Genomic DNA, 26,457 nt, shown 5'->3' on the forward strand with positions numbered 1-26,457 from the left:
ATACTGACCCTGTCCCCACTCCACACCCCCACATACACCCCCCCTCCACACACACACACACACCACCCTCCTCATTAGTGAAGTGGAGAGAAGGGTAGTGCATAATGGTTCACCACCCCCACCAGCCCTGTGCCCCTGCCCGAGGAGTTTAGCCATGGATCACAGCCACCAACCTAACTCCTGTTCATGATTCATCCAGGGCTGAATGACCATTGCAGAGAGAGAGAGAGAGAGAGAGAGAGAGAGAGAGAGAGAGAGGCAGACAGATAGAGAAAGACAAATGACACAATAACAGACAGAGAGCAGGGGTGACAGAAGCTAGTCACACTCATGTCTAAAATACTTTCGTTATATTAAATACCAGACTGAAGTCACTTCCACAGCTTGCTGTTGTAAGGCACTTTGTGGACCTGCTGGTTAGAGTGGTCTGAGACAGACCTAACTGAATGACTATGCATCATTTGTAATGGTAATGCTGATAAATCTGTTCTTTTGATCACTGCAAAAATGTTACATAACCCCATTCGTTACGCTAATGAGCACAGCAGGGTGGCACCTGGGAATTCTGTGAAATATGTACTGGGGGATTTTTGATCATATGTACACTAATACTTAGCATGTGCATTTCCATACACACCCACTTTATAATACAGGAGCAGACAAACACTTTAAAGAGACTGAGAAGATACAGCATACTTAAGACAAGCGACCTTCCTTGACCTAATCCATATGATTAGCTGATTCCAGATTAGCTGATTCCAGATTAGCTGATTCCAGATCTTGGTATGGGGTGATGCAGAACTGATTTTTAACAGAGATCCAGGCTGCCTTAAATTCACTCCATTCTCCAAATCGAGTCCACAATTCCATAATAAGCCACATGACATCGAACTGTCCAAGGCCCAATACCGCTGACCTAGTGATGGGTTTCTGATGCATTTACTTAATATTGGTAGCACTTGTAGCTCCTACGGACATGGGTCCTGCCTTCGTGGATTAAAGACCTATGGCTGGAAACCCCCTTACACTGTCTCCCTGCCTACCCTTTCTCTCTCTCATTACCCCACTACCCTGTTTCCCCTCACTACCTCACAACCTGTCTCCCTCTCACTACCCCACTACCCTGTCTCTCTCTGTACCTCACCACCCCATCTCTCTCTCTCTCTCTCTCTCTCTCTCTCTCTCTCTCTCTCTCTCTCTCTCTCTAATGACACTGCAGGTGTCAGCAGGGTCCAGACTGGCGGGAGATTTGGGGGTGGGGGGGGGGGGGGTGTGTTTGTATTACTGTGTTATTCTCCCTCAGCTGTGATCAAGGCCCAGCCAGCACACAGATCACAGCAATCACATCAGACTCACCATGGCCATCAATACTGATGAGCCCCTCTGTCACCAGGAGCACAACAATCCCACCGACCAGATCAACTGCACAGCGTTAAACAAAACCTGGCCCCAGCCCCATGTCTGACACCTCGCCGATAATTAAAGCACTGGCTAGTGAGGAGTTCTCCAGAATGTTGACAACTAGGCTAAGTAGTAAACAGCCAGGAGAAAAGGTGCACTATTATTGTAGTACATACGACTTCAGCACTGGAACTATACACATTATATAGCAAATTGGGTGTTTGCAAGAATGGATTTGCTAATATCTGTTTTAGATTTGCACTATTCACTTGATCGAGTGCAGATGTCTATATTTCCTTTAAGACATGTTTTATTTCATTTAACTTTTTCTGCTCACCAAAAGGAGATACCCCAGCAACATAAAAATAGCTCTGTCAAAACAACAGCCAATGAGGCTTTACAAGCCAACCAAAATCATCCAATGGAAAACAAATGTATTAAGTTCATCTACCAGAGTCCAGCCAATAGGCACAGAGAAAGAAGAGAGTTGATAGAAAAGCCAATGAGGAGGTCAGAGGTCAAGAGCTGGGCAGTGGAGCCTTCAGGGCAGACTAATACAACCAAGCAACCAATCGAGTCCAGTATTGGCCTTTGGCAAATATGCTGACGGTGCCAGTTTGAAGCGTGAAAAGTAAAGAAGAAGCAAAAAGAGAAAAAAAAAACCCCACAAGCCTCGAACATGTCGTGCGGAGGTACAGCAGTATGTCTTTATTAGTGTAAAACTGAATCCGGGCGAGGCGAAAAGTAGCTCCTCCAATGACACAGTGAAAGAAAGACCCTCATCCTGAAAACGCCCGTGCTCAGCATGCTGGGAACAGCGGCCGCCATCATATTTCCCCGAGGACGCGGCGGCGAAACTGAGGGATCTCTCCAAAGAACACCGGGCCAAGCCCAAGGGCCTGGAGCCAGCTGCTGGAGCATGTGCTGATGCAGACAGCGAGGCCGGAGTAAGAAAAGGCTGATCTGGGCCATCAGAGGTGTTAGAGGAGGCCGATCTGGAGTGAGAGGAGTGAGGCACTGGTCTAATGGTCTAATGGTAGTTCTTGTATTTTGTACTGATAGATACGGTTACATGAGTGCACTTACGGACGTTAAGTCTCGGATCCTGTATAAATATAACGGTGAATATGACATTCTCCCAATATGCTCCGCATATGAAAAATACCCAGTACCACTATCCAAAACTACTACCCAGTACCACTACCCAGTAAACACCTTCACAAGACGGTGGCCAGTGTTTAGTTGCTTCTCAACTCAGCACTTCACCAAACCAACATGATGAAATAACAAATGTGCAATTTTATTTAGCACACAGCCTGACAAAAGGGATCACAAAAACTACACACCATAACACAAAGCAGAGGGACTGAATTCTGGACCGCAAATCCAAATCCGGTCCTGTTTTTTGTTTTTTATTTTATTGCTAGTTTACTGTTTACTGAAGTCAGTGTAATATATTGGCCACTTCAAGACTCCTCAGGATTCCTGGTGAGACACCAAACCAAAAAAGTCGTTTCTCAGACCTTGAGAACCTCTAATACTCAAATATTCAGCAGAATCAACACAGAAGAAGCTCAGCTGACACATAGTGGACAAACATGGTGATGACCTTTAACCTTTGGCCTTTGCAGAGCGCTCACCCGCCTGGTCTGTGCTGACGGTGATGTTGGCGGTCTGTCGGGCGGCGCGTCCCAGGCCCGACACGCCGTTGACCGCCTCGATGTGGAACGTGTAGTTGCCGTTGGCCACGAAGTCCTGCACGGCCACGGAGGTGCGGGTGAGTCCGGCGGGGCGGGGCACGAATCGCACGTCACCATCGCACGTCTCGCACGTCTGTCCCGCCCCCCCACAACGCCGGCACAGCACGTTGTAGGTCACGTCCTTTCGGCCTCCCGTATCGCTGGGCGGAGCCCACTCCAGGAAGAGGGCGGTCTCGTTTATGTTGTACACCACATTGCGAGGTGGTGAGGGCGGGCCTGAAAAAAAAGAGGGGTGGAGATTGTGATGATGACCTCAATAATTTACATACTATTTACATACGGCACTAATGCTTTTTAATGCTCTGTAAATGTGAAGTATTGCTGATTTTGTCATATTGTGTAGAAAATTAATACACAGGAATTTTTCATTTACTTTGGAAACCCAGTGCAGGGATTACCCTGAAGAGATTAATGATTAATCTCTTGATTTATAATTATTCTACAGCTTATAATAATTATTTTCTACTGTGTCACTCCTTATAAATGTAAAGTCTGAATAAAGTCTCTCTCCCCTCTCTCTCTCTCTCTCTCTCTCTCTCTCTCCCCTTGCTCTCTTTCTCTCTCTTGCTCTCTCGCTCTCTCTCTTTCCTTCTGTCACTACATAATACTTCAGTGCGTGAGATATGATCGTGTGTGTTCTAGAGCCCCAGTTCTGTTTTTTTCCACTGGTCCTACAACTCAGATATTTCATCTGTTTATCACTTTCCTTCCAGAACAAACTCATAATGATAATGAGAATATGTCCTGGACATAATTATCATAGTTAATGATAATTGCACCCTCTCAGAAATAACAAAGAAATAATTGTTTCCTCTGCGCTCCTATGTATGTTACAGATGCTCACTAATTTTGGGTTTTATAAATTCTGAGTAAACAGTACCACAAGAGAGGAATGGAGAGAGAAATGGATTGAGAGAGAGAGAGGAGAGAGATAGAGAGAGAAAAGAAATAAAAAAAACAAGTGAAAGAAAAATGAGAAAGAGAGAAAACAGAATTTGATCGCAGGTGAGCAGGAAGCAAATATGTGTGTGAGGGCCACCACTGGGCCTGCAGAGTCACCGCGGCTGCCTGACTGCACCAACATGAGGAGAGAGAGAGAGAGAGAGAGAGAAAGAGAGAGAGAGAGAGAGAGACCCCTAACCCAGACAGGAGCCCCCTGCGAAGTTTGGACACCTCCCCCCTCAAACACACCTGGTTCAAGTCACCGGCTAATTACGACTTCGAGAAGGTGTGTTTGAAAAGGGATGCACCCAAACTGAGCTTGGGCTGCCCCTGGGCCTAGCCAATCAGTGAAAGGCGGGAGGCTGACTGACGTGTGCAGGCGCTGGTGGGCGGGTCCTTGATGGCTCTGTAGTAGCCAGGCTCGCAGTGACACAGGGCCGACGCCTCCGAGTGGCTGAAGCTGTGGGGGGGGCACTTGGAGCACTTAATGTTCCCGGCAAAGGCCTTGTAGAAGCCAGCTCTGCAGGCTGCAAACGCACACACACACACACACACACACACACACACACACACGCACACGCACACACACGCAAACGCACGCATGCACATGGTGGAAAAATAGAGAGATGGGGTTAAGAGGACAAACATGATTTAGAGGTACATTCAGTAATGTTCTCACACTTTACTTGTACGTCATGCCAGAGGTCATAAGGGCAGCTGTTCTGTAGTGACATTAGACCTACAGTCCCGTTTTCACCAACTGCTTGAGCACCTGCTTCGTCAGGCGGCGACAGCCGCGCTCAGTGGACGCAAACCATAAAAATGCGGTTTGAGCTGGTCTGTCCCATTGGGGCATTTCTCACCTTCTGTGGCCAGTTTGTAATTGCTGAGGTGTTTTAAGGAAACATTCTTTCCAAACATTCTATCCAAACATTCTATCCAAACATTCATTCTAAACATTCTTTCCAAACATTCTTTCCAAACATTCTATCCAAACATTCTATCCAAACATTCATTCTAAACATTCTTTCCAAACATACTTTCCAAACATTATTTCTAAACATTCTATCCAAACATTCATTCTAAACATTCTTTCCAAACATACTTTCCAAACATTATTTCTAAACATTCTATCCAAACATTCTATCCAAACATTTATTCTAAACATTCTATCCAAACATACTTTCCAAACATTATTTCTAAACATTCTATCCAAACATACTTACCAAACATTTATTCTAAACATTCTATCCAAACATTCTTTCCAAATATTCTTTGCCAGATGTGGCTCTGAAACGTACTGAGCCAATTACAATTTCCATTGAAATGAAAAGTATGTTGTGAGGACAGGGGGTGGATAGGGGTGTGGGGGGGGGGGGGCACTTAGGGGGTTGTCCAGGGGCGGGTAACCGATGAGTGAGACTAGTAAAGCTTGGTCTCCTAGTCTGTCCTTTAGCCGTGTTGACACTTGTCGGAGGTCAGCGGCGGCTGCTGTCTAAGGGCTGGCAGGGTGCTGAAGGGCTGCTGTGGAATACTCACGCATGTGTTCTACCTCCAAGTGCTCACTGAGGTTTTAAACAACCTTCTTAGAAGATCAAAGCCATAGGATAATAAGAGCTTTCATCCACCACGACACAGATTGCTGACATATATTTCCAGGTGCAGAAAGTCGTGTTTATGTATAATAGCTGTTTTAATGCACAATAACGCCTGTCAGAAACAGCGACGTGTTTCACATTCAACCAAACATTATTACAGAGTTATATTTCCTTTATCGAGTGCTTATAATTGCATTTAAATTGCAATATCTAATTGGTAGATACAGCAGTTTAGTTTCAGGGCTGTATATTACTTCTGGTGTCTTTTATTTGACTTGTCTTTCTTTAAGCACAGTCAATATCCCCATGAAGCTTCATTATCATCCCAGTGGCACATATATACACCATTAACTGACGATTCATGGCGTCATGCCTTAGGACCCTAACTGCACTCCACATTTGACATCATGGAGATTTGAGGCAGGCGGTACAGATGCCCGAACAAAATCTATTACACGTATAAATCCAGGACTATATAAGATATAATAATACAGGAAACCTAAAATATTTGATATAATATGACCCAACACCTGTGCAGAGTACAGATCTGTGCGCTCTGGGCACGTTAGAAAAACACTCACCAGTTACAGCCATAAATCTAACTTGTGCACACACACACATGCACACACACACACACACACACACACACACAAACACACACACACACACACACACACATGCACACACACATGCACACACACACACACACACACACACACACACACACACACACACACACACACACACACACACACACACACACACACACAGAGCCCCATCAGGTGGCGACCTGGTAATTTTGAACCACGACATTACAGTCATTGATTTTCACCCTTTTCTCTCCCCTTCTTTCTCTCCCCCACTTTTTCTCTCACTTTCTCTTTCCATCTCTCTTTCTCCTCCCTCTCTCCCCCTCTCCCTTTCTCCATCTTCCCTCTCCTCCCTCTCTCCCCCTCTCCCTTTCTCTCTCCATCTTTTCCTCTCTCTCGCCCTTTCCCTCTCACTCCTATTCCATCTCTCTCACCCCCTCCACCCCCCCTCTTTCTCCCTCTCTCCGACTTCACACCCCAGCAGCTCCGTAAGCGTCCTCCTCCTCCTCCTGTCGGTGGCCGGGCCCTGCTGCTGGGGCCGCGGGTCCGGCCGCCATCCGTGCGCGTCGGGGCTGACTACTCGGCCGTAACCCTCCCGACTTTACGTTCTCCGCCCAGCCGTCAGTGGCTGCTCGGGCCTTTATGTCTCTCCCCCTGTAAAGCGAGTAAACTTTTGCTTTACAGGGCTGAGCTGTTCGTTAAAAGGCAGTGAGGAAGAAAGTCAAGTGCAAACATAAAAAAGGGATATCGGAGTGCTTCGGCGGGTTTAAACCCCCATTTACGCTGTGATTTACAGCACTTTTATTTTACTATCCGGTTTTATGTTTAATGTTATTTCATATCTTAGGCATGAAAGACAGAGCTAAAACTGCCACTGTGCAACATTTACTACCCAATTAACGCCAACATCTCTACCTCTTCTACAGTATTAGTGCTATTACAATTACTAGCATATCACTGCTAAATCCCATTATTGAGATTAATACAGTCATTTTGTTTTTTTCTATCGGGACCAACAGCAAGAGTTATAACTGTAATTACTGCCGTGAGATCTATCAGATGTGTCACGAGACTGGAGGTGCCTGGATGAGGTTGTGGGGGAGGGGCGGGGTCGAAGGTCGGGAGGCGATGAGCAGCGATTCCAAGAGCGGTACGATTCCGCAGCATTTGCCCAGAGATCCTACAGGCACACACACTGCAGAATGGCCCCACTCTCGACACCGGGACTGGGAGCTGGGTGTGTGTGTGTGTGTGTGTGTGTGTGTGTGTGTGTCTGTGTGTGTAGCCTGTGTGCTGTGGTAGCTGTTCACACCCGGCAAGGTGTAAAATTCGCTCACGTTTCCTTTCTGTGTGGACAAGAAGGGACAGAGATGGTCCTGATTCTTTGCCTGATTCTTTCTTACTGAGGTCCAAAAAAAAAATAAACCCCAAAAAAACAAACCTAACTGGCTATGAACGCAGTGCATGTCAAATCAGATTTAGGTTCAAATTTGAGATAATCTGTGTTCATTTTAGTGAGAACAATATTCTTCAAAAATCTTTTTACTCCTAAGTGTTAAAAGGAAAACCAAAAGAAATAAAAACGACGGCCAATGCTGGATGCTTTTTGCAGGCACCACTCTACTAGATTCTGAAAAGCCAATCAAAGGACTCCAGGTAAAGACCTTCATCTTAGTTAACTCAATACCCAGCGCATCAGGGTAGGGCTGCCCACTGATCCACAGGCTAGAAGAGGAGATGATATTTTAATAAATCAATCCACGGCTAGGCCTGCAAAGCAGAAACGTAGACTTACTAGTGAAAGAATATACGTGAGCAAGGCGTTTAATGCTCTTTTGCCGTTAAAGTGGCCTCGGTGTCTATAAGAGGGCTCTCTTGGCAATTTTGTAATGAAAGTATCAAACCTAATTCAAGCCTTTTTCAAACCTAATTTCAACCTAATTAAAGTTTCTGTTTAAGTAAAATCCACTGCCAGGTTATATGGACCAATTAGCAAAGCCAGTGAGATACAATCAGTCAATTAATAAATCAATAAATCAAACAAACAAACAAAACAGGTATGGATGGGCATCAGGTCTGCTTGAAGACGAGTGTTGCACTAACAGCATTACAGAGGAACAGTGTTAACAAAGTTCTGTAGGAGCTGAGCCACTCCGTCTGAGGGGAGATAGTCCCTTTGGCTACATTGTTCCAGTGACAGACAGCAGAGATAGCAGCTCTCCCTCATTCTGTCTCTCTCTCTCTCTCTATCTGTCTCCCTCTCTCCTTCACTCTCTCTCTCTCTCACTCTGCAATCATCCCATTTCTACTGCACTCTGGCTCGCCCTGAGGACTGCACCCCTATGACAGCAGGACAAGAGAGGAAAGTGAAGTGCAGCCAGATCCTCCCTCTCTCTCCTCCTCCCTCTCTCTCTCCTCCTCCCTCTCTCTCTCCCCAACCCGCTTCCTCCTTCCTGGCGTATGACAGTTTTGGGACAGTTTGCGGTACCGGGGAGCCTGTGGATTTGAGGAGTGAGAGATGGACTATAAAGAGAGAGAGACGCATCAGGGGAGGAGAGAGAGAGAGAGAGAGAGACAACACATGAGAGCAGAGAGGGACAGAGAGGGAGGGAGAGGAAGAGAGGGGGGGACAGAGAGAGAGAAAGAGGGGGGAGAGAGGCACAGGAACATGTGCAATCTCCCAGGTAAACAATTTTATCATTAACGCCATGGACCGCTGCTAGGAAATGTAATTATGATTCTGCATGCAGTTTAAAATTCTTATTCACTTTTAATGGAGCGACTCTGAGCCAGTGACCCGACACAGTTAATGCAGCCTGGGCCCCCCCTCATCATGTCTCTCCTCCTCTCCCTCCTCGTCTCTCTCCTCCTCTCCCTCATCATCTCTCTTCTCATCATGTCTCTCCTCCTCTCCCTCCTCGTCTCTCTCCTCCTCTCCCTCATCATCTCTCTTCTCATCATCTCTCTCCTCTTCTCCCTCATCATCTCTCTCCTCTTCTCCCTCATCATCTCTCTCCTCTTCTCCCTCATCGTCTCTCTCCTCCTCTCCCTCATCATCTCTCTTCTCATCATGTCTCTCCTCCTCTCTCTCATCATGTCTTTCCTCATCATCTCTCTCCTCTTCTCCCTCATCATCTCTCTCTTCTTCTCCCTGAGCATCTCTCTCCTCTTCTCCCTCATCGTCTCTCTCCTCCTCTCCCTCATCATCTCTCTTCTCATCATGTCTCTCCTCCTCTCTCTCATCATGTCTTTCCTCATCATCTCTCTCCTCTTCTCCCTCATCATCTCTCTTCTTCTCCCTCATCATCTCTCTCCTCTTCTCCCTCATCGTCTCTCTCCTCCTCTCCCTCATCATCTCTCTTCTCATCATGTCTCTCCTCCTCTCTTCCTCATCATCTCTCTCCTCCTCTCCCTCATCATCTCTCTTCTTCTCCCTCATCATCTCTCTCCTCATCATCTCTCTCCTCCTCTCCCTCATCATCTCTCTCTTCTTCTCCCTCATCATCTCTCTCCTCCTCTACCTCATCATCTCTGTGCTCCTGTGCAACACCCCACCTCCTCCATCTCCTCCACCCCCCCACCTCCTCCACCTTCTGACACTCTGAATATGTCTGAATATGGAAATAAGCATTGCAGACTGTCTCCTGTGGGATGTGCTCCCAGGACCTGTGATAGGACAATGACTTAATACACTAAACTGGAAATAAATGCTTCAGCTTTTCTGGGGGGGGGGGGTGAAACAAGGCAAGGAGCTTTGATATGGGGAAAGGAGAATGTGAGGAGAAAAATTCAATCAGGGATCCGTTCTGGACAGCCTCGGGTCCTGCTGATTCCACTAATTCCCCCCCCAACTATGCGGCATTTAGATATCCAAACGCAGTGGATTTCCTGACTGCTAATCATGCCTGTCAGTCAGCATTTGGCTGGGAGACAGACTGGATGAGGCCGGCTAGGAGACGACAGTGACATACTGCAGGGATATTGCACTTCCTGCTCCCTCTGCGTTTACCAAAATGAACCCGTTGATTTTTTCCACTCGCAATAGGCTGGCAATGGGGGTCCTAATTAAAAGCATTTACTTTTTCAATTTACAACGAGATTATCCAGCACTCCCAAAGTATTTTAGCTCACACTGCTAAATCTGAATGCAAGGTTACGCTAAAATATTTCATTGGGGAAAGCCGTCAAAACCTGTGTTCCGCACGCATAATACCCTGAGGTGGTATTATGAGAAAAACTTTTCTAAGATTTCTGAGATTAGGCGTAAGGGTCGTCCCTGGTTACGGAGGGCGTTCTCAGCACCGCCTGCTGGCAATCAAACTTCATGAAGTTCAAAGTTCATCCGCTGCATGTTTATAGAATAACTGCCGTGAACAGGTTGAAGAACACAGTTTCGTGTTCGCTGCATCACAACAAATGCTACACCTTACTACAAATGAAGCAATAACTTGTACATTCAGTTTATAAATATATATATTGTAGTGACGTTTTCCAGAGAAGATAAGCTGTAGGTTAGAAACTGCTGTGTATTTAGGTAAGATACGTAGAGATATTAAAAATTGCACTTTGCTTGCACAGCTGATGAAGGACCTCTGTCTGAAATGTCCTATTTCTCTGGAAACTTTGTGTACTTCACTACAATTTTGCTCTCTCTCTCTCTCTCTCTCTCTCTATATATATATATATATCATGTGAAAATACCGTGATGTCCTTCAAGTGCCCTCTGTATCTAAACAGTCCTCATGTAGGGCTTACAGCAACCATTTAACATTCAACTCTCTCTCTCTCTCTCTCTCTCTCTCTCTGTCTCTCTCTCTCTCTCTCTCTCTCACCCCCCATCCAGCCATTAAAACCTGAAGCCATCAGTGTCAGCTCTCTCCTGGACGATCGCTGCTTCTCTGCTCACCGGAATTATAGAAAAGAAAAACAAAGTTAATGAATTTTTAATGAGATGCACAGAGGCTGTAGGAAGAGACAGAGAGTGAGAGAAAGAAAAAAAAAAAGAAAAACCACCTTCCACCTGATGGATGATCGTCACAGCACTTTTCAAATAAGCCAGGCCCGAGAACCGCAGCCGTCTAGCCGAGTGAGACGTGAAGGGCTTGGTGGAGTTGTGGGTGTGTCTGGCCCACACGTTCTCACCACTCACTTTATTAGAAACACACCTCATTAGAAACACCTTGTAGGTAATTAGGCAGTTCATCTGCTCAAGGCCAACAAACAGGTCTGGCCCACAGAACTGCTGAAGGCTGGATAGTTTTGCATGTTGGACCACCGCCAGTCCAGATGTGACACTGACATGCGAATAAGTAAACAAACACATAAAGAAAACAAACTGCGGTGCATGATAAACCACCATGTCAGCTGCCGTGTTGAGAACAGTCCAGCACCCAACACCATGTCGGTTGTGTCCGGAGACATCGAGGTGTAGCTGCGCTTGCTAATGGGAGAGATGTATTCTCTCAGGTCGTATACAGGTACGACGCACACCTATGGGACGGGTGCACTGTCAGAAGTGCACCTGCAAGGTAGGTGTCTGCAGTGAAGCGTCCAGCCATCTCCATGTAAATCAGAGTCCAGGTCCTAGTGTGGAGAAGGCTGGCAAGATGCCTGCTGAGCAGGTTTGGAGCTAAAGCCCTTTCACTGGGACTGCGATCTGGATCCTGACAGAGCCAGCGTATACCCCCTAAGCCCCAAGCCTCCTCCGCTCATGCCGCCCTGCTGTATCGACCACAGCGAAGGGCGCTAATAGCCGACTCCTGCGCAGAACTTAGCAGTCGACTCCGATTAGGCGGACGCTCTCAGCTGCTGACCCCTGACCTCGCGCTAACAGCGCCAGTCTGCAGGGACGCAACGCTACAGCATGGAGTTCACCGGGCTGACGTTCTTAATGAACATCTAACGGGCTTAACGAGCCCCTCCACACACACTGGCCTTCAGTCGATTCGGATTTAATTAGCATTCGTGGCGTAATCAAATCAGGGTCCACTTATAGAGTGAAACAGGCCAGTAATTGTGAATGATGGCACCACGTTCTGGGCCGGCCCTTGAATTTGGCTGCTCAGAACTTCAAACGGACCATGGGATAGCAACACCAAGGCCGTCGGGTTCATTTCAAGGGAGCTCAGTGCCATACACAAGTGAACTTGGGATGAAAGTGCATGTTGCAAATGAATTGTGCATTACAGGAACAAAAGTTGAAAAGAGCCGTATAAAACAAAGGTTAATATTTGATGTGAATATTGGTATGAATTAAATGTATTGTGAAAGGCATTCATTGATTTTTGAAGTATGTTTAATATCTCTATTTTTAAATATAAAGCCTAAAGTTATTTTATTCAAGTAGCCACATTCAGCTTCAAAATGTTCAGGAGTCCGCGCTCTTTGGGAAAGAAAGAAAAAACAACATTTCAGAGGGAATTGATCTTTTGTCCTTCCACGGTTGTCCAGGTAAGCACCAAGGCGGGTCTGCTTGCTTGAGCTGGTCACTCGGGGCAGTGTGGACTCGGAGGTGGGCCATGTAATGAAGACCTGCAACTGTACCATGTCCCCAATGGATCATGGGTATTAGCTGGCCTGGAGTTAGCGATGTAACTAAAGACCAAGGAAGTGGTGTTAGTTGATTCCACTGAGCCTTGGCCGTTATGTCAAAGGGACTTTTGGTGTTCCTGCCGCTGCTGTAAATATCTTATCTATCTATCTATCTATCTATCTATCTATCTATCTATCTATCTATCTATCTATCTATCTATCTATCTATCTATCTATCTATCTATCTATCTATCAACCCACATTGTTCTTATATTGTTGGTTCATGCAAATATACAATTTTTCTTACCTCAAACTAGATGTCCATAAATAACGTTACACAAGACAAACACCATGAAGTTTTGAATTATATTTACACATTCATTCACTATCTTTACTGTAATAATAGTATATGTTTTGGATATGTTTTAATTCCCGGCAAGGAAGCATGATGCCATACAGTCCCAGTATCTATTCCACCACTCACATGACAAATGCATTTTAACTTTATGTTTGCTGGGTAATGACATACAGAGAGGATTAAATGCTTTCTAGACTCCGTTTCCCACAAATCAGTAGATTCTCCGTGGGCTCAAGGCTGGTGTGGAACACGTCTATGGCCTCATTTTACCTCACTCTGTTTACGCCTCTTCCCTCTTTATTCCACCTTTAATTAAAGGAAACGTTTTGACGCAGGTGCAGAGAGAGCGCATGTGGGCGAAAGGACCACGCCGAGCATCTGAAGCCTTCCGTATGGGCCCTGGGGAAGAAATCAAAGGTGGCGCCGCCTGCCTCTCCGAACCCAACAGAGAGTCCTGATCCGCTGGCTGTTCTGATGCACATTTACCGAGCCAGCACCCGTAAGATTAAAAAGTCAGGAGCGGACAGCTGAGAGAGGGAGGGAGGCTGAAGCACTGACAGAAACAACCCCCAACAAATATTTCTTCCAGATGGTTCTGTGAGTTTTTCTTGGCAAAGCATAATGGACGAAAGAAGAAAAAAAAAACCCCCACAGATGTTTACTCCTTTGCATGGAGCGAACCAGGGAGACTCGTAGATATTAAACCTAGGATATGTATTCTGATTCAATCTGGTTTACTACCACGCGGGCGAGATGGGAGAGAATAGATGTGGTGTGAAAGAGGGGCAGAGGAGCGGCTGCTGTACACTGAAGAGATTTACAATGCGGATCCCCCGGGAGGATATCACCTGGTCCAGGGGAGGGAGAGAGAGAGAGAGAGAGAGAGAGAGAGAGTGTGTGTGTGTGTGTGTGTGTGTGTGAGTCTGAGAGAGAGAGTGAGAGAGAGAAAGATAGGAGTAAATGGGAGAGAGACGTGAATAAGGGGAGGGAGATGGATAAGAGGAGGTGTGAGGGGCTAGGAAGAATGGAGAAAAAGAAAGACAAGATGGATAAGTGGAAAGAAGATTATCAGCAGAGGCAGAGTGAGACGGAGAGAGAGCTGCGAGACAGAGATAGGGAAAGAGAGAGATGCAGGGGTTTATGGGAACAGGCAGAGGGTGACAGAGCTGATCAATATGCATTGTGACTGGATGACTGAGTGATGTCTTTGTCTACACACGGAGAACTAGAGAGTGCAGGTGCCTGCCCGATTCACCGGGTCTCACGCGCATTACACTCCCTAAACGCACACAGATACACAAATGTGTCTGACACTACCTCTTACGCATGCACAAACACGCACACACGCACGCAAACATATACACTTACACGTACACGCACAAACACACACACATGCGCACACACATTCAGACAGAAGCAAATCTAAAGTCGTCCTTTCAATCTTCTGCCCAGGGAATTACTGTCCTACCTTCCCAGAGAAAAAAAAGAGAAAGAAATAAAAGTTCCATCACGGCAAATATTACCCACGAGACCAGCAGGTCGAAGACAGAGAGCGAAGCAGAAAGTGTGTGAGAGACCAAAACACGAGAGAGAGAGAAAGAGAAAGAGAGAGAGAGAGAGAGAGAGAGAGAGAGAGAGAGAGAGAGAGAGAGAGAGAGAGAGAGAGAGAGATATTAATATTTAACCTGATTTCCTTGGGGAAAGTTTTGTGACTTAAAGATGTCACAGCCATAAAGAAGCATAACAGAAAGCAATTATGCCTGATTCAAAATCTCATATTCAAAACTAAATTTGTCACTGGCTATTTAGACCAGAAATAGGCTTGTGTTCCTGTCCGAGTTAGATGGGTTAGCCTGTCCTGATAGACTTGGTCTGGACAGGCAGATGAATAATATCAACAACCCAGTGGAGAGAAATGCTTTTCAAGGAATCTTCCTCCAGGTCAGCCCTAGTGTGAAATACACACACCATTATAATAACACGACCTGCGCACGGTGGTTGTGTGTGAGGACAGCAGAGCGGAGACTCCGGTCTGCGGTGACGTCCCTGTACAAGCCCGGCGGCCTGCACAGAGCCTTTAGGAGCCTGTTTAAGAGAAGAACGGAGGAAAGAAAATATGGATAGTTGGAAGGAGGGATTGGAGGGAGGAGAAGAGGACAGAGAGATGGATAGAGATGCCACCAGGCATGATTGAATGAAATGATGAAATGCCACTTGCGTGAGAGAGGGGGAGAAAGGGAGAGGAGGAGAGCAGTGTGGGGGGAGGGAGAGGTATGGAGGAGGGAGGTGTGGGTGGAGGTGTGGGTGGAGGTGTACAGATGTGGGGAGAGAGGAAAGTTTGGTTTCATTTACAAGTAATTAAGTGAATACAAATGCATGATTTCAAATGCATACAAATTTCCTCATTTATATCTGTCTCTGGATGCAAGCATGTAGCCACCTGAATCACTCATGCTGATGTGTGTGTGCGCATATATGGGTGTTTGTGTGCATATGTGTGTGTGTGTGTGTGTGTGTGTGCATGTGTGTGTGTGCCTATGTGGGTGTTTGTGGGCATATGTGTATGTGTGCATATGTGGGTGTTTGTGTGCATATGTGTGTGTGCATATTTGTGTGCGTGTGTGTGTGTGTGTGTGTGTGTGCGCGTGTGCATGTGTGTGTGTGCTTATGTGGGTGTTTGTGGGCATATGTGTGTGTGTGCATATGTGGGTTTCTGTGGGCATATGTGTGTGTGTGTGTGTGCATATGTGGGTGTGTGTGTGTGTGTGTGTGTGTGTGCATATGTGGATGTGTGTGTGCACATGTGTGTGTGTGTGTGTGTGTGTGTGTGTGTGTGTGTGTGTGTGTGTGTGTGTGTGTGTGTGCATATGTGGGTGTGTGTGCATATGTGAGTGCATGCATTTCATATTCAGCTAAGTGTGACCAAAAAGTCCTCAAACAAGCTACAAAACAGTGAGATAAACAATAAAGTATTCCCACTGGCCCCTTTCCCCTGTATAAACAGCTACAGAGCCCCACTGTCGCAATCACTGTCCCAGTATAAAAGCCCCACTCTCACTCACTGTCCCAGTATAAAAGCCCCACTCTCACTCACTGCCCCTGTATAAAAGCCCCACTATCACTCCCCAGTATAAAAGACTATGCAGCAGCACACTATTAATGTGAAGACTGCTGGTTTGGGAGTGTAGGGTCTGCACTCAGCATGTTGCCGTGAGGATCTTCGAGCAGGACTGAACGGCCAGCGACAGCCTGAAAGAGTGACACTGGAGTCAGAGACACACAGACAGATGGGCTGATGGACAGATGCGCTGATGGATGAACGACCGGTGAGAGCATGCGGGCGGAGGTCATGTGATATGCGGGCGGAGGTCGTGTGATATGCGGGCGGAGGTCGTGTGAGGCAGGCCAGTCTGCTCAGCATAAAGGATCCACATCACAACCCAGGCAGATGACAGGGCTGAGGTGCGTTTCATTACCGCCATGACATCTGTCTCATAAAATTAGCATCGCGTGATCAAGAAAGTGTCAAAAGCAACAACCGCCTCCCCGAAAACAAGCCGAAACGAGACGCCTCACACACTTAAAACCCACCCGAGCTAAATGAGTGTGTCTGCAGTTCACAGCAGCGAAGAGCCACACATCACACACCACTTCCCCGCCACCACAGGCGAGCGCTAACGCGGCAGGTGTTCGTTCTGACACCGCTAGGGTTTTTTCTCCGGGTTTGGCGCGCGAGGTCTTCCTTGGCCGTGGGCCCCTGTCTGCCTGCATCCATATGCAGACGTGCAGGAACGCTCGTCCCCGTCCTCGTCCCCGTCCCCGTCCCCGTCCGTGTCTAACACCGCCATCTGCCCAGCAGACTGAAGAAAATACAGCGAACTTCAAGTGGAACCAGGCGACCCCGGCGCGGCCGGTGCCGTTTGATAAACTGCTGCTTTAACTCGGAATGCGATCTGATTAAGCGTCTCATTCAGATGCCATAGCGTCCATAGCTCAATCCCGAAAGGCCTGATGGATGTTTGCATTTGACGCCAGCTTGCTCTTTGCAGACGTCCTTGGAGGGAAGAGGGAAGAGTCTCCTTGAATCTGATTTTACATTTGCCAGGCAACACGGGATGTTATGTTTACCACGTTGCTGTTTTACCCTGAACGTAAAACTTTTTTTTGTCATACAAAATTCTAAAATGTCTCCCTTTCAGTACGATGCTTAGCGGTTTCCACTCATTCTAATATAATACAACTGTTTTGGGAGAGTACTGGTAGAAAAACGACGACGTCGGCTAATGAGAACTAGCGTTTTAAGGGTATTAAAATGCAATTAAACTCTCCATCATCGTCATGGCAGAGACTTCGCAGCCGTCTTGGGCGGGCGTGGCACCAGACGGAGGGCGCTAGAGTCGCGCCAGGATTTCCACTCGGCAAACAAAGGGAGCATATGGGATGGCAGAGGAGAGGAGCTCGTTTATCAGGGAATCCAGATGTATTCTGCTGAATATCTATCAACTGCTCGAGGCCTGTGCTCAATCTCATCGTGGAGGGCTGCCGTTTCATTCTCTCGCCTTTTTGAGGGGAATTGCAGAGGGCGCGTGCGGAGACTTAAACCTCTCTTAAACCTCGTGTCCGCATTAAAAGGAGAGAACGGTCCTGGGTTCTCGCGGCGCGAGCCGAGCGCTCGGGACGGCAAACGTTTTGTAGGGGACCCACGACGCTCCCAAACGAGATGTGCCCACAGCGGGCTGACCGTTTCGTTATGGAAGACACCGAAGACACCCCTTGGTGCGGAAATGTGCGCATGAAGGCATTTCAGCATATCGGGATCACTCGCAGGTTATTTCTGTCAAACAACGAGCTTGCAGGTTTGCAGAGAATGCCTTCAATTAAGTATTCATTATTTCGGGTTACAGAGTTTCATGCACACCCACACACTGTTCACCCACTCTTGAACTATTCCATAACAGGCTTAATAACAGCACAGATAGGTACACAGCACAGATGTGCTGTAACATCATGAAATGGCTCACTGTGTATGTGTATATTGTGTGATTCACAACAGTAACACACAAACACAAATAGAAACGACTTCTGAAGTAAGTTACATACTTGTGACTCTGGGTCACTAGTTTAAGATAAACGACACTGCAGGTTGAACTCTGCCAGGCTGTTTTTTTTTTGTCTTTTTAACCACACTCCACCTTCACAGAAGTCGGACATTTCCAGTTCCAGTTCCATATTTACGGTGTAACGAGACACTCTGTTTTATTCTTTTCTTTCTGCGTTCTAGGTGATACACTGGCTTCATTCCGAGCTGACCCACTAAATCCCAGGTTTAAGTGTTGCTTGGAGCATTAAAAGTTACCCGAGCTGCTACAGTACACTGCAGGGGACCGCAGTCCTGCGGCAAGCCGGCCGGACGCGTGCGATCCCACTGTAGCCCCTGCAGGGCATCACTAAAGCTGCGACTTCTGCATATGTATCCAGGGGGAGGTTCCATATCTCTAGCACTGTGAACTACTGTCCTGGTGTTAGACTGAGGGTTAAAGAGGATTTTCACTCTGGTACTGTCCTGGACTCTCCAGACTCTATGTACTATGGTACCAGCTTTATTGTCTGTATATACAGTAAATGTGGGTTTAAAGTCCTGGGTTTAATCTAAATGGTGCTGCTACTATTACTGGGTATTATATATTATGAGTGTTTATGAGTATTATACTTACTCAAGGGTAAGTACTTCAGAGCACCATCTTACTCTATTGTATTTGATTATGGATTGGTAACTTTTTTATTTACCTGTGACAGTATTCTCAGTTTTCTCTCTGACATCTTTGTATCTCATATTTACAGTTCCATGTTCCTGCTGGTGAAATGCTGCAGTTTCCCCCAGGATCAATAATGTTCTATCTAACTATCTCTTCTGGTACCATTATCTTTCATTAGAAATAATTTGAAAAAGATGGTTGGGGTTGCAATAATATGTTTCATGTTGCCAACAATAGCTAAAGGAGAAATACGACACCAAACAATACCAAAGAAAACAAATGAAAAACAGGTGGACTGGTCTTGAAGCTTCTCATGGGCTCAGTCAGACAAGGACCTGCATATGAACCCAGTATCTTTCTTTCTGTCTCTTTCACTGACACACACTCTCTATACACCCACCTACTGGAATATATGACTGTAAAACCCAAGCATCTGAAGTAGTGGAACATCCCTGAGCCCCTCAGCGTCTGTGACCAGACTTTATAGTCTAGAAGCTTCTGTGGCTTCTTTTTTGAGGCCAAAACTCAGGCATGTCGAAAACACTTGACGTGAGGCCTTGGTTGGCTTCTTTAGCTGGGAAAGAGGATAGAAAGGCAGAGAGTGGCCATTGACAATACCAGCTTGTGCCAAAGGCTCATGGAGACATTCAACCTCAAGAGGTGTACAGTATTGGAGTCAAAAAGTTGGGAGGAGGAGTTAAGGATGGCTTTTGACACCCTGTGATGATCTGTTATGGTCAGAGACCGCCTGTGGCAGTCCATGGCAGTCTGTGACAAACTGCGATGGTCTGTAATGGTTAGTGACAGCCTGTGATTATCTGTAATGGTCTGTGATGGACTGTCACAGTCTGAGATGATCTGTGATGGTTAGTGATGCCCTGCAATGGCTTGTAATGGTCTGTAATGATCTGTGACAACTGGTCATGGTCTGAGATGATCTGTGATGGCCTGAGATGTCTGATGGCCTGGGAAGGTCTGTGATGGTCTATGATGGTCTGAGATGGTCTGTGATGGTCTGAGAAGGTCTGTGATGGTCTGAGGTGGTCTGTGATCATCTATGATGGTCTGAACAACACACTACAGGGAGCAGGCTGAATCTGAATCTGGAATCCTCTTGCATCCCTGTTGTCTCCTAAACAGGTCTCACATGTGCTATGCTGCAAGCAAGCACAGCATAGATAAGAAAATAGTGTAGGTGCCTGCCAGCATGATGTCTCATCTTTAGCTAATCAATTGTGGTTGGGCAGTGAATACAGTACGTGTAGGAATAGGTACTTCTCTACTGCAGGACCACTCTTAGAACGTTTTTGGCAATCATTCAGCTTGCAGGTGCAGACAATGCCTTCCATTAATAATTTATTCTTCAAGGAGTTTGAGGCACATCCACACTTCATTCTCCCACACTCTCGAGCTGTTCCGTAACAGGTTTAATAACGGCTGCACTGTGCACAAGCACAGCATAGATAAGTGTACAGCGTAGATGTGTACACAGCACAGATGTATGGTAACATGGCGGGTGATGCACACTGGTAATCGATTAAAGCCGAGGGAATGAACACGAGAGCCTGGAGAAAGGTGTTAGGACCGAGAGAACTTGGGCTGGAGTTCTGGACATCTGTTCCTCTGCAAATCCAAGAGGGGAGTGTAGGAGTCTCGTGGCTGCCAGGAACGGAGCGTGGCACGCACGAGGGCGGCCGAGGGGCGGGACTTCCTCCCAGACCGCAGCTGCCGCAGGAGGAAATCTGGGAACCGCCGTGAATTTGCGATGGAACGGCAAGCCACGGCGTTCCGTCCGCCGCAGAGAACAGGGACGGGCGCCCACGGAGGCGGCATTACGGTCCTTATCGCAAGGCTGGGCGGCGTCTCTAAAAAGCAACACGACCTTGCCGTATATACACCGTAACCATTCGCTCGCTAAAGTAGGCCAGCGAGGGCTCACGGCTCGCCCCATCTCCTCCGACACTCGGGAAGCTTTCTCTGGGTTCCTGGGCTTTACTGCGAAGTTGACAGAGCTTCGCGGCCGGTCCGGCTCTCCCGTTCGGTGCGGATCTGGCCGCGGTGCTACAGGGAGGGCGTGCGGGCAGGCCGATGTGGGCAGGGCTAATCTGACTGGAGGCCGAAGGTTGGCCCTAGTGCTGCTGGGTAATACGACGCTGCTAATTTTCTGGAAGACATAATACCTCATGACACATCTATATTCCTTATTTGCACCATATTTATTAGTTATTTGATGCAACTTTTTACTGGCTAATATTGATCAGGACTTTGTTTTTGCCTGTGAGCTTATTATATTTTAGACCACATTTGAGCATAAATAGCTTCATATAAACAACAGACACTTTACCATTACATCCAACCATTTACTCATTACATTACTGCCTGGTCATTTTATAATCCTGTAGAGACTTGCATGTTTGCAGTATATATTGTTAGGTATTTAAAAAAAATCCCTTAGCCAATAGTGATGTATAATTTTATAATAATTTAAATTCCTTGACTGTGTTTGTGGCTAAGCTTTGCTAAAAATGTACTCTTGGACATCTAGCACAATAATTTCTTAAGACATGTTTCATCATACCCAACAGCAGAGTAAACAGTATTTAAACGTGCTGAAGGGTTCTACCATTTGCAGACACACTGTTGGGTCAGGACAAACACACAGCCCATCAGGCTGTGTCATATTTTCGGCTGTAGAGTGCCGTCCTGCTTTCAGGGCTCTGTACTGACTCCCGGCTTTCCAGAAATGACTTACAGTCTTCTAAAATTGCCCGCAGTTTTGTTATTGTAACTGGGCTCCTAGAAGCACATGGGAGGTGTGTTACTGTGTTACTGGAGGGAGGTGGGGGTGGATGGGGGTGAGGACAGGAATGGAGAGAGTAATGACAGGGAGCGTTGCCAGGGGACGCAGGTGCGTCCCTCCAACAGCCACATCACTGGAGGCTGTTCTCCCCAGTCGCCCTAAGACCACCCCCCCCCCGCCCCAACACGCCTCCTCCCCCACTGCATTGTGGGTAATCCTCGGGCACCATGCGCAAGCACACAGTCAATTTCGCTTTTTCCCCCCCTGCTTTCATCTGCCTCAGCTGTTTTTACGCCACAATCACTCACAGACTCATTCGACTAAAGCTTGTGCACGAGGGGAGGAAAATACAATCCCCAAATATCAATTACTGCTTAGTGTATTATGGAAAAACCGAGAGAGTGAGAGAGTGAGAGAGAAAGGGAGTGGATAGGAAGGGATGGGAGATTAAAGGAGTCTTGCCCCTATAATAATAAAGATGAACATTTATTGAGGTCTAATCCCTGGTGCTGGAAAGGTCTTAGTTGAATAATTTTCAACATTAGCACTAATGAAACAAGTGACTAGAGTGGGGAGTTGTGGGATTGAACTGGTGCCTGTATGAACAGCTGTAGAGCCTTCCGACCAGAAACTGCTTCACTCCAAACCCAGTACAGTTTATTTAGAGATTCAATATTGAGCTGTAAAAACCCAAAACAATACACTGTGTGAACAAGTATCAAATCATTTTCTATAAACCAAGTTAGGAATGAGCCGAATGAATCAGTTTTCAAGAGCCATTTGGTTTGAACCTGTATTGTGATTCAGACTCAGGGCTCAGTCAAGACCCTCCCACTTCCTCCCATTCTCCTCTGACTGCATGTTCTCCATCTCTGACTGCATCTTCTCCATCTCTGACTGCATGTTCTCCATCTCTGACTGCATGTTCTCCATGTCTGACTGCATGTTCTCCATCTCTGACTGCATGTTCTCCATCTCTGTCTGCATGAGCTCCATCTCTGACTGCATGTTCTCCATCTCTACCTTTTCTCAGTCAGTTCTCTTGGCTCCATGACTCCAGCTCTGTGCTCCTTCCATTCCTGACAAGGAGACAGTCAAGCAGAAAATAAGAGCGGAGGAGAGCCAGGGACCCCCACCCCACCCCCACAAACCCCCCCCCCCCCCCCCCCACCACCTCCCAACTGTGCTCTCGCTCCACCGCAAATTGTCCAAAATAACAGCCCTCATTATAAACACCTCGGCTTCGCCTGTCCCTCCTGGACACCGCGCGGCAAAGAGCAGGCGGACGTAATGGGAGATGGACACGGGGACGGGGCTGACTAGCGAGGGGGACGTGGGGGATGGGGCAGGACGAGATACCACCGGGCTTGGAGCGAGAGAGATAAAGATATAGCGTGGGAGAGAGATAAAAAGGTAGATAGACAGAGAAAGAGAGAGAGAGTGCGATTAGAGGCACCAGTTCCCTTACGCCACAGAATCGATACCATGACAGATGTGTTGTGTCAAGGATCCATGTCCACAACAGCGCAGTCAGGAGGGCTGAGCAACCCTATGTGGAGGGGGGGGGGGGGGGGGGGGGGGGGGGGGGGCTCTCGGTCTCTCCTGGGGCTTCACTGGGACCTCATCTCGCATTTTTTTGCCCACCCTGCAGACTGCATTCTTAACTACAGCTGTCTCAGAGACCAGAGTGAAGGAAGACATCAGATATAGATGTAAACAAAAGGCCTCATTGTGCCTCTGGGTAGGTCACGAGGAACCAAGAATATGAGAGGGATGATCTCGAACGGAAAAAACGTCTATTTCAACTCGACCAGCATCTGTCTTGCTCTTCCAGCCCTGCGCAGGCTCTCAAATACACTGCAAATTGACTATAAAATGCTCTGGCTGACTCATTAAACTCATCAAACTATAACCCACCTTGCCTACTTCATTCTTGAAATACGTAGAATTAGTTACATTACAGCTGAGGGCAGAGTCGTCAGTTATGGAACAGCTTTCCAAGTTTGATTTCTAAATCTAGGTTAAAGATTTATACATTTCCTCAAGATTTTGGGCAACTTCCTGTATATGAAGGTGCAGAGGCTTCCCTGGCCACAGAGTTCTCTGGTAATCTGAGGGGTTGACAGTTTTGTTCAGTTACTTTATGCAGTCACTTGGGTTTATGTGGGTGGAATGCAGTGTCCCTGTGAGCCCTCAGCACTGTGCTCACTCTCAGACCCTGCCTTTAAGTTCTGCTTCTGCAGAAAATGTCCTGGCGTGGCCAGCAGATGAACTGATGCTGCCATATCCCTCCACTGCCGTATCCCTCCACTGCCGTATCCCTCCACTGACGTATCCCTCCACTGATGTATCCCTCCACAGCCGTATCCCTCTGCTCACTCCGTCTACTCCAATGGACGCAGAACGGATGGTTGCAACTCACCCACTCTAGAGCCACTGAAGACTCCCACACCCACACTGAACTGACTATATGGACTATGTCTAATGTTCTAAAGCATGGACTTTCTGCAAGCTAGGCCACCCCAGGAGGAGGTGTCATTGCGGGAGGAGGGGCCACTGCAGGAGGAGGGGCCTCCTCAGGAGGAGGGGCCACCCCAGGAGGATGGGCTCCCTCTTGAGTAGTGGTCCTCTCAAGGTTTCATCCTTATTGCCATCCAGGGAGTTTCTGTTCCGTACCAACTACGGATCTGAACCCAAATGTTTCTGAAGTTGCTTTGTCACAATACGTGTTGTAAATAACACTACATAAATAAACGTGTCTTTGACTTGCCTGTGTGAGCAGGGAACACTGGATTCGGGAAACAGAGACTATTCGCACCTGCTGAATAGTTTAATGGTTGCGTTTGATTTCTTAACTCCATTTACACTGTTCAAAAGCACCGTCTTTATGACACAGTTTGTGTTCTAATTCCTCATCATTGGACGGTCTCTGACCATGGGTCTGCTGCTGATTGGCTTATTAGTAGTTTGTTTTGGCTTAAGACCCTCCTCCACCCAGCAGTAAGACCAGTGCATGTTAACACCCCAGACTGCAGCACCCACTTGTTAGGCTGTGGGCAGACATTACCACTCCACACAGGACCATCAGTCAGGAAGCTTTAAGTAGCGAGTTAAAAACACAGCTACAGGGCAGCTTAATAGCACACTTAAATGGGACTGAGATGAATTTTAATTCTCCAAATAAATTTAGGTTACATTAATATTTACGTAATGCCTTTTTAACAGTTTACTCGGTGTAGCTTATTTTATTAGTAACTATGTAGCAAAATTCAGCGCTATCCTTCCATATATCTCTCCCTGTAGTTTGTGTATAGTAGAAGAATCCTATCTCTTAGAAAAGTTGTGACATATTTTCTGAAGGTCACACACACACACACACACACACACACGCCGTCACCTGACCTCTTGACGTGGAGAAAAGGGCCATCTCCACGTCTGTGGGCGGGGCTGAGACAGAGGAGACGACGGTGACCTTGTCACTACTCCCTCAGGACGCACGCACAACCCAGAGGACTACCGTAACAGCACAAGAGACCTTTTTTGCAGAATCCGAGACCGCATTTCAGGAGATCACCAAAGAATCAAGAGATCCAGCTCTCTCTCTCTCTCTGCCGCATCTAGAATGTACAAATCTTCAGTAACACTATGCTGTTCCCGTGTTAAAACAAGTCTTTTTACAATTAATATTACATTCCTGATCTGTAACACAAAACATTTGCTCTCCCCATTTCCCCCCGTATTCACCATCCAGTCTAGATGCAGCGTTCTGTCACCTCACGGCGGTGCTATCTGAGGTAGCACTCGATGACAGGTGATGCAGAGCCACAAGAGATGCGATGAAAACACACCACCTGACAGGCGGAGACACACCGCCTGACGGGCGGAGACACACTGCCTGACGGTTTTGATGCATGTTCCATCTAAACTGAGGTCCAGAGTTCAACTGGACTATGTGATATTTACAAAGTACGAAATTAGCAAATAAGCAGTTCAGCTTTGTGTGGATGCAGACATGCCCAAATATAATTATACATTGTCTGAGGGTTTAATGTGCTAATATAATTTATGTATAAAATACAAAAGTTATATATACATAATGTGCAATTATAAGGTGCAATTCATGCACTTGTACAGCACTTTTAAGGTCCATTTCAAAAAATTTTCAGCACCTTCAGCTTAATTTACACATTTATACAAATACACATAGGCTACTCACCTTTTTATCACATTAAAAGAGATAGTACCATTTTTGGTAAGAGCAGAAGAATAAGTATTACATAAGCTTGTTGGCGTTTTAATGTATACATATATTGGCACCTTCCACACCTTCAACATCGAGTAATCGTGGTGAGGGTGAGGAAGGAGACCAGTCCTGGCTCTACCTAGAGACAATGCGTTTGCCGGAGAGAAAGTAAATTCCTATAGGATGAAGTGCCTACTCTGCCTCCCTAAAGAGGGTGAAATATTGGCTTTCAAAAATTCACCTTCGAACTTGAAGAAACACATCAAGTTAAGTATACAAATATACAATTATAACGCACAGACGACACACCATCTTGAGCTGTCAGTAACCGCTAGTTAGGTTAGATACCTTAGCTAGCTAGCTAACTAATAATTATGTTCATGACGTGCTGCAGTATTCACTTAACATTAGCTGGCAATCATAAAGGCAATGTCACTCTGAATGGTGTTTTTAGCAACAATAAGCCGTGTCTATATTT

General features: G+C 46.6%; 1 protein-coding gene across 1 annotated transcript in view; it reads right to left on the reverse strand.

The window, feature by feature from the left end:
* Positions 1-26,457, reverse strand: part of epha6 (eph receptor A6) — a 94,088-nt gene that overhangs the window by 32,696 nt on the left and 34,935 nt on the right. Inside the window, exons 4-5 of the mRNA XM_076983093.1 lie at positions 4,475-4,630; positions 3,042-3,377 (exon numbers count right to left, since the gene is read on the reverse strand). Coding sequence (XP_076839208.1) covers positions 3,042-3,377; positions 4,475-4,630 — 492 coding nt within the window. The remainder of the gene's footprint in view (positions 1-3,041; positions 3,378-4,474; positions 4,631-26,457) is intronic.

Source organism: Brachyhypopomus gauderio, chromosome 20 (genome assembly GCF_052324685.1).
Source record: "Brachyhypopomus gauderio isolate BG-103 chromosome 20, BGAUD_0.2, whole genome shotgun sequence".
NCBI classification, from domain to species: domain Eukaryota; kingdom Metazoa; phylum Chordata; class Actinopteri; order Gymnotiformes; family Hypopomidae; genus Brachyhypopomus; species Brachyhypopomus gauderio.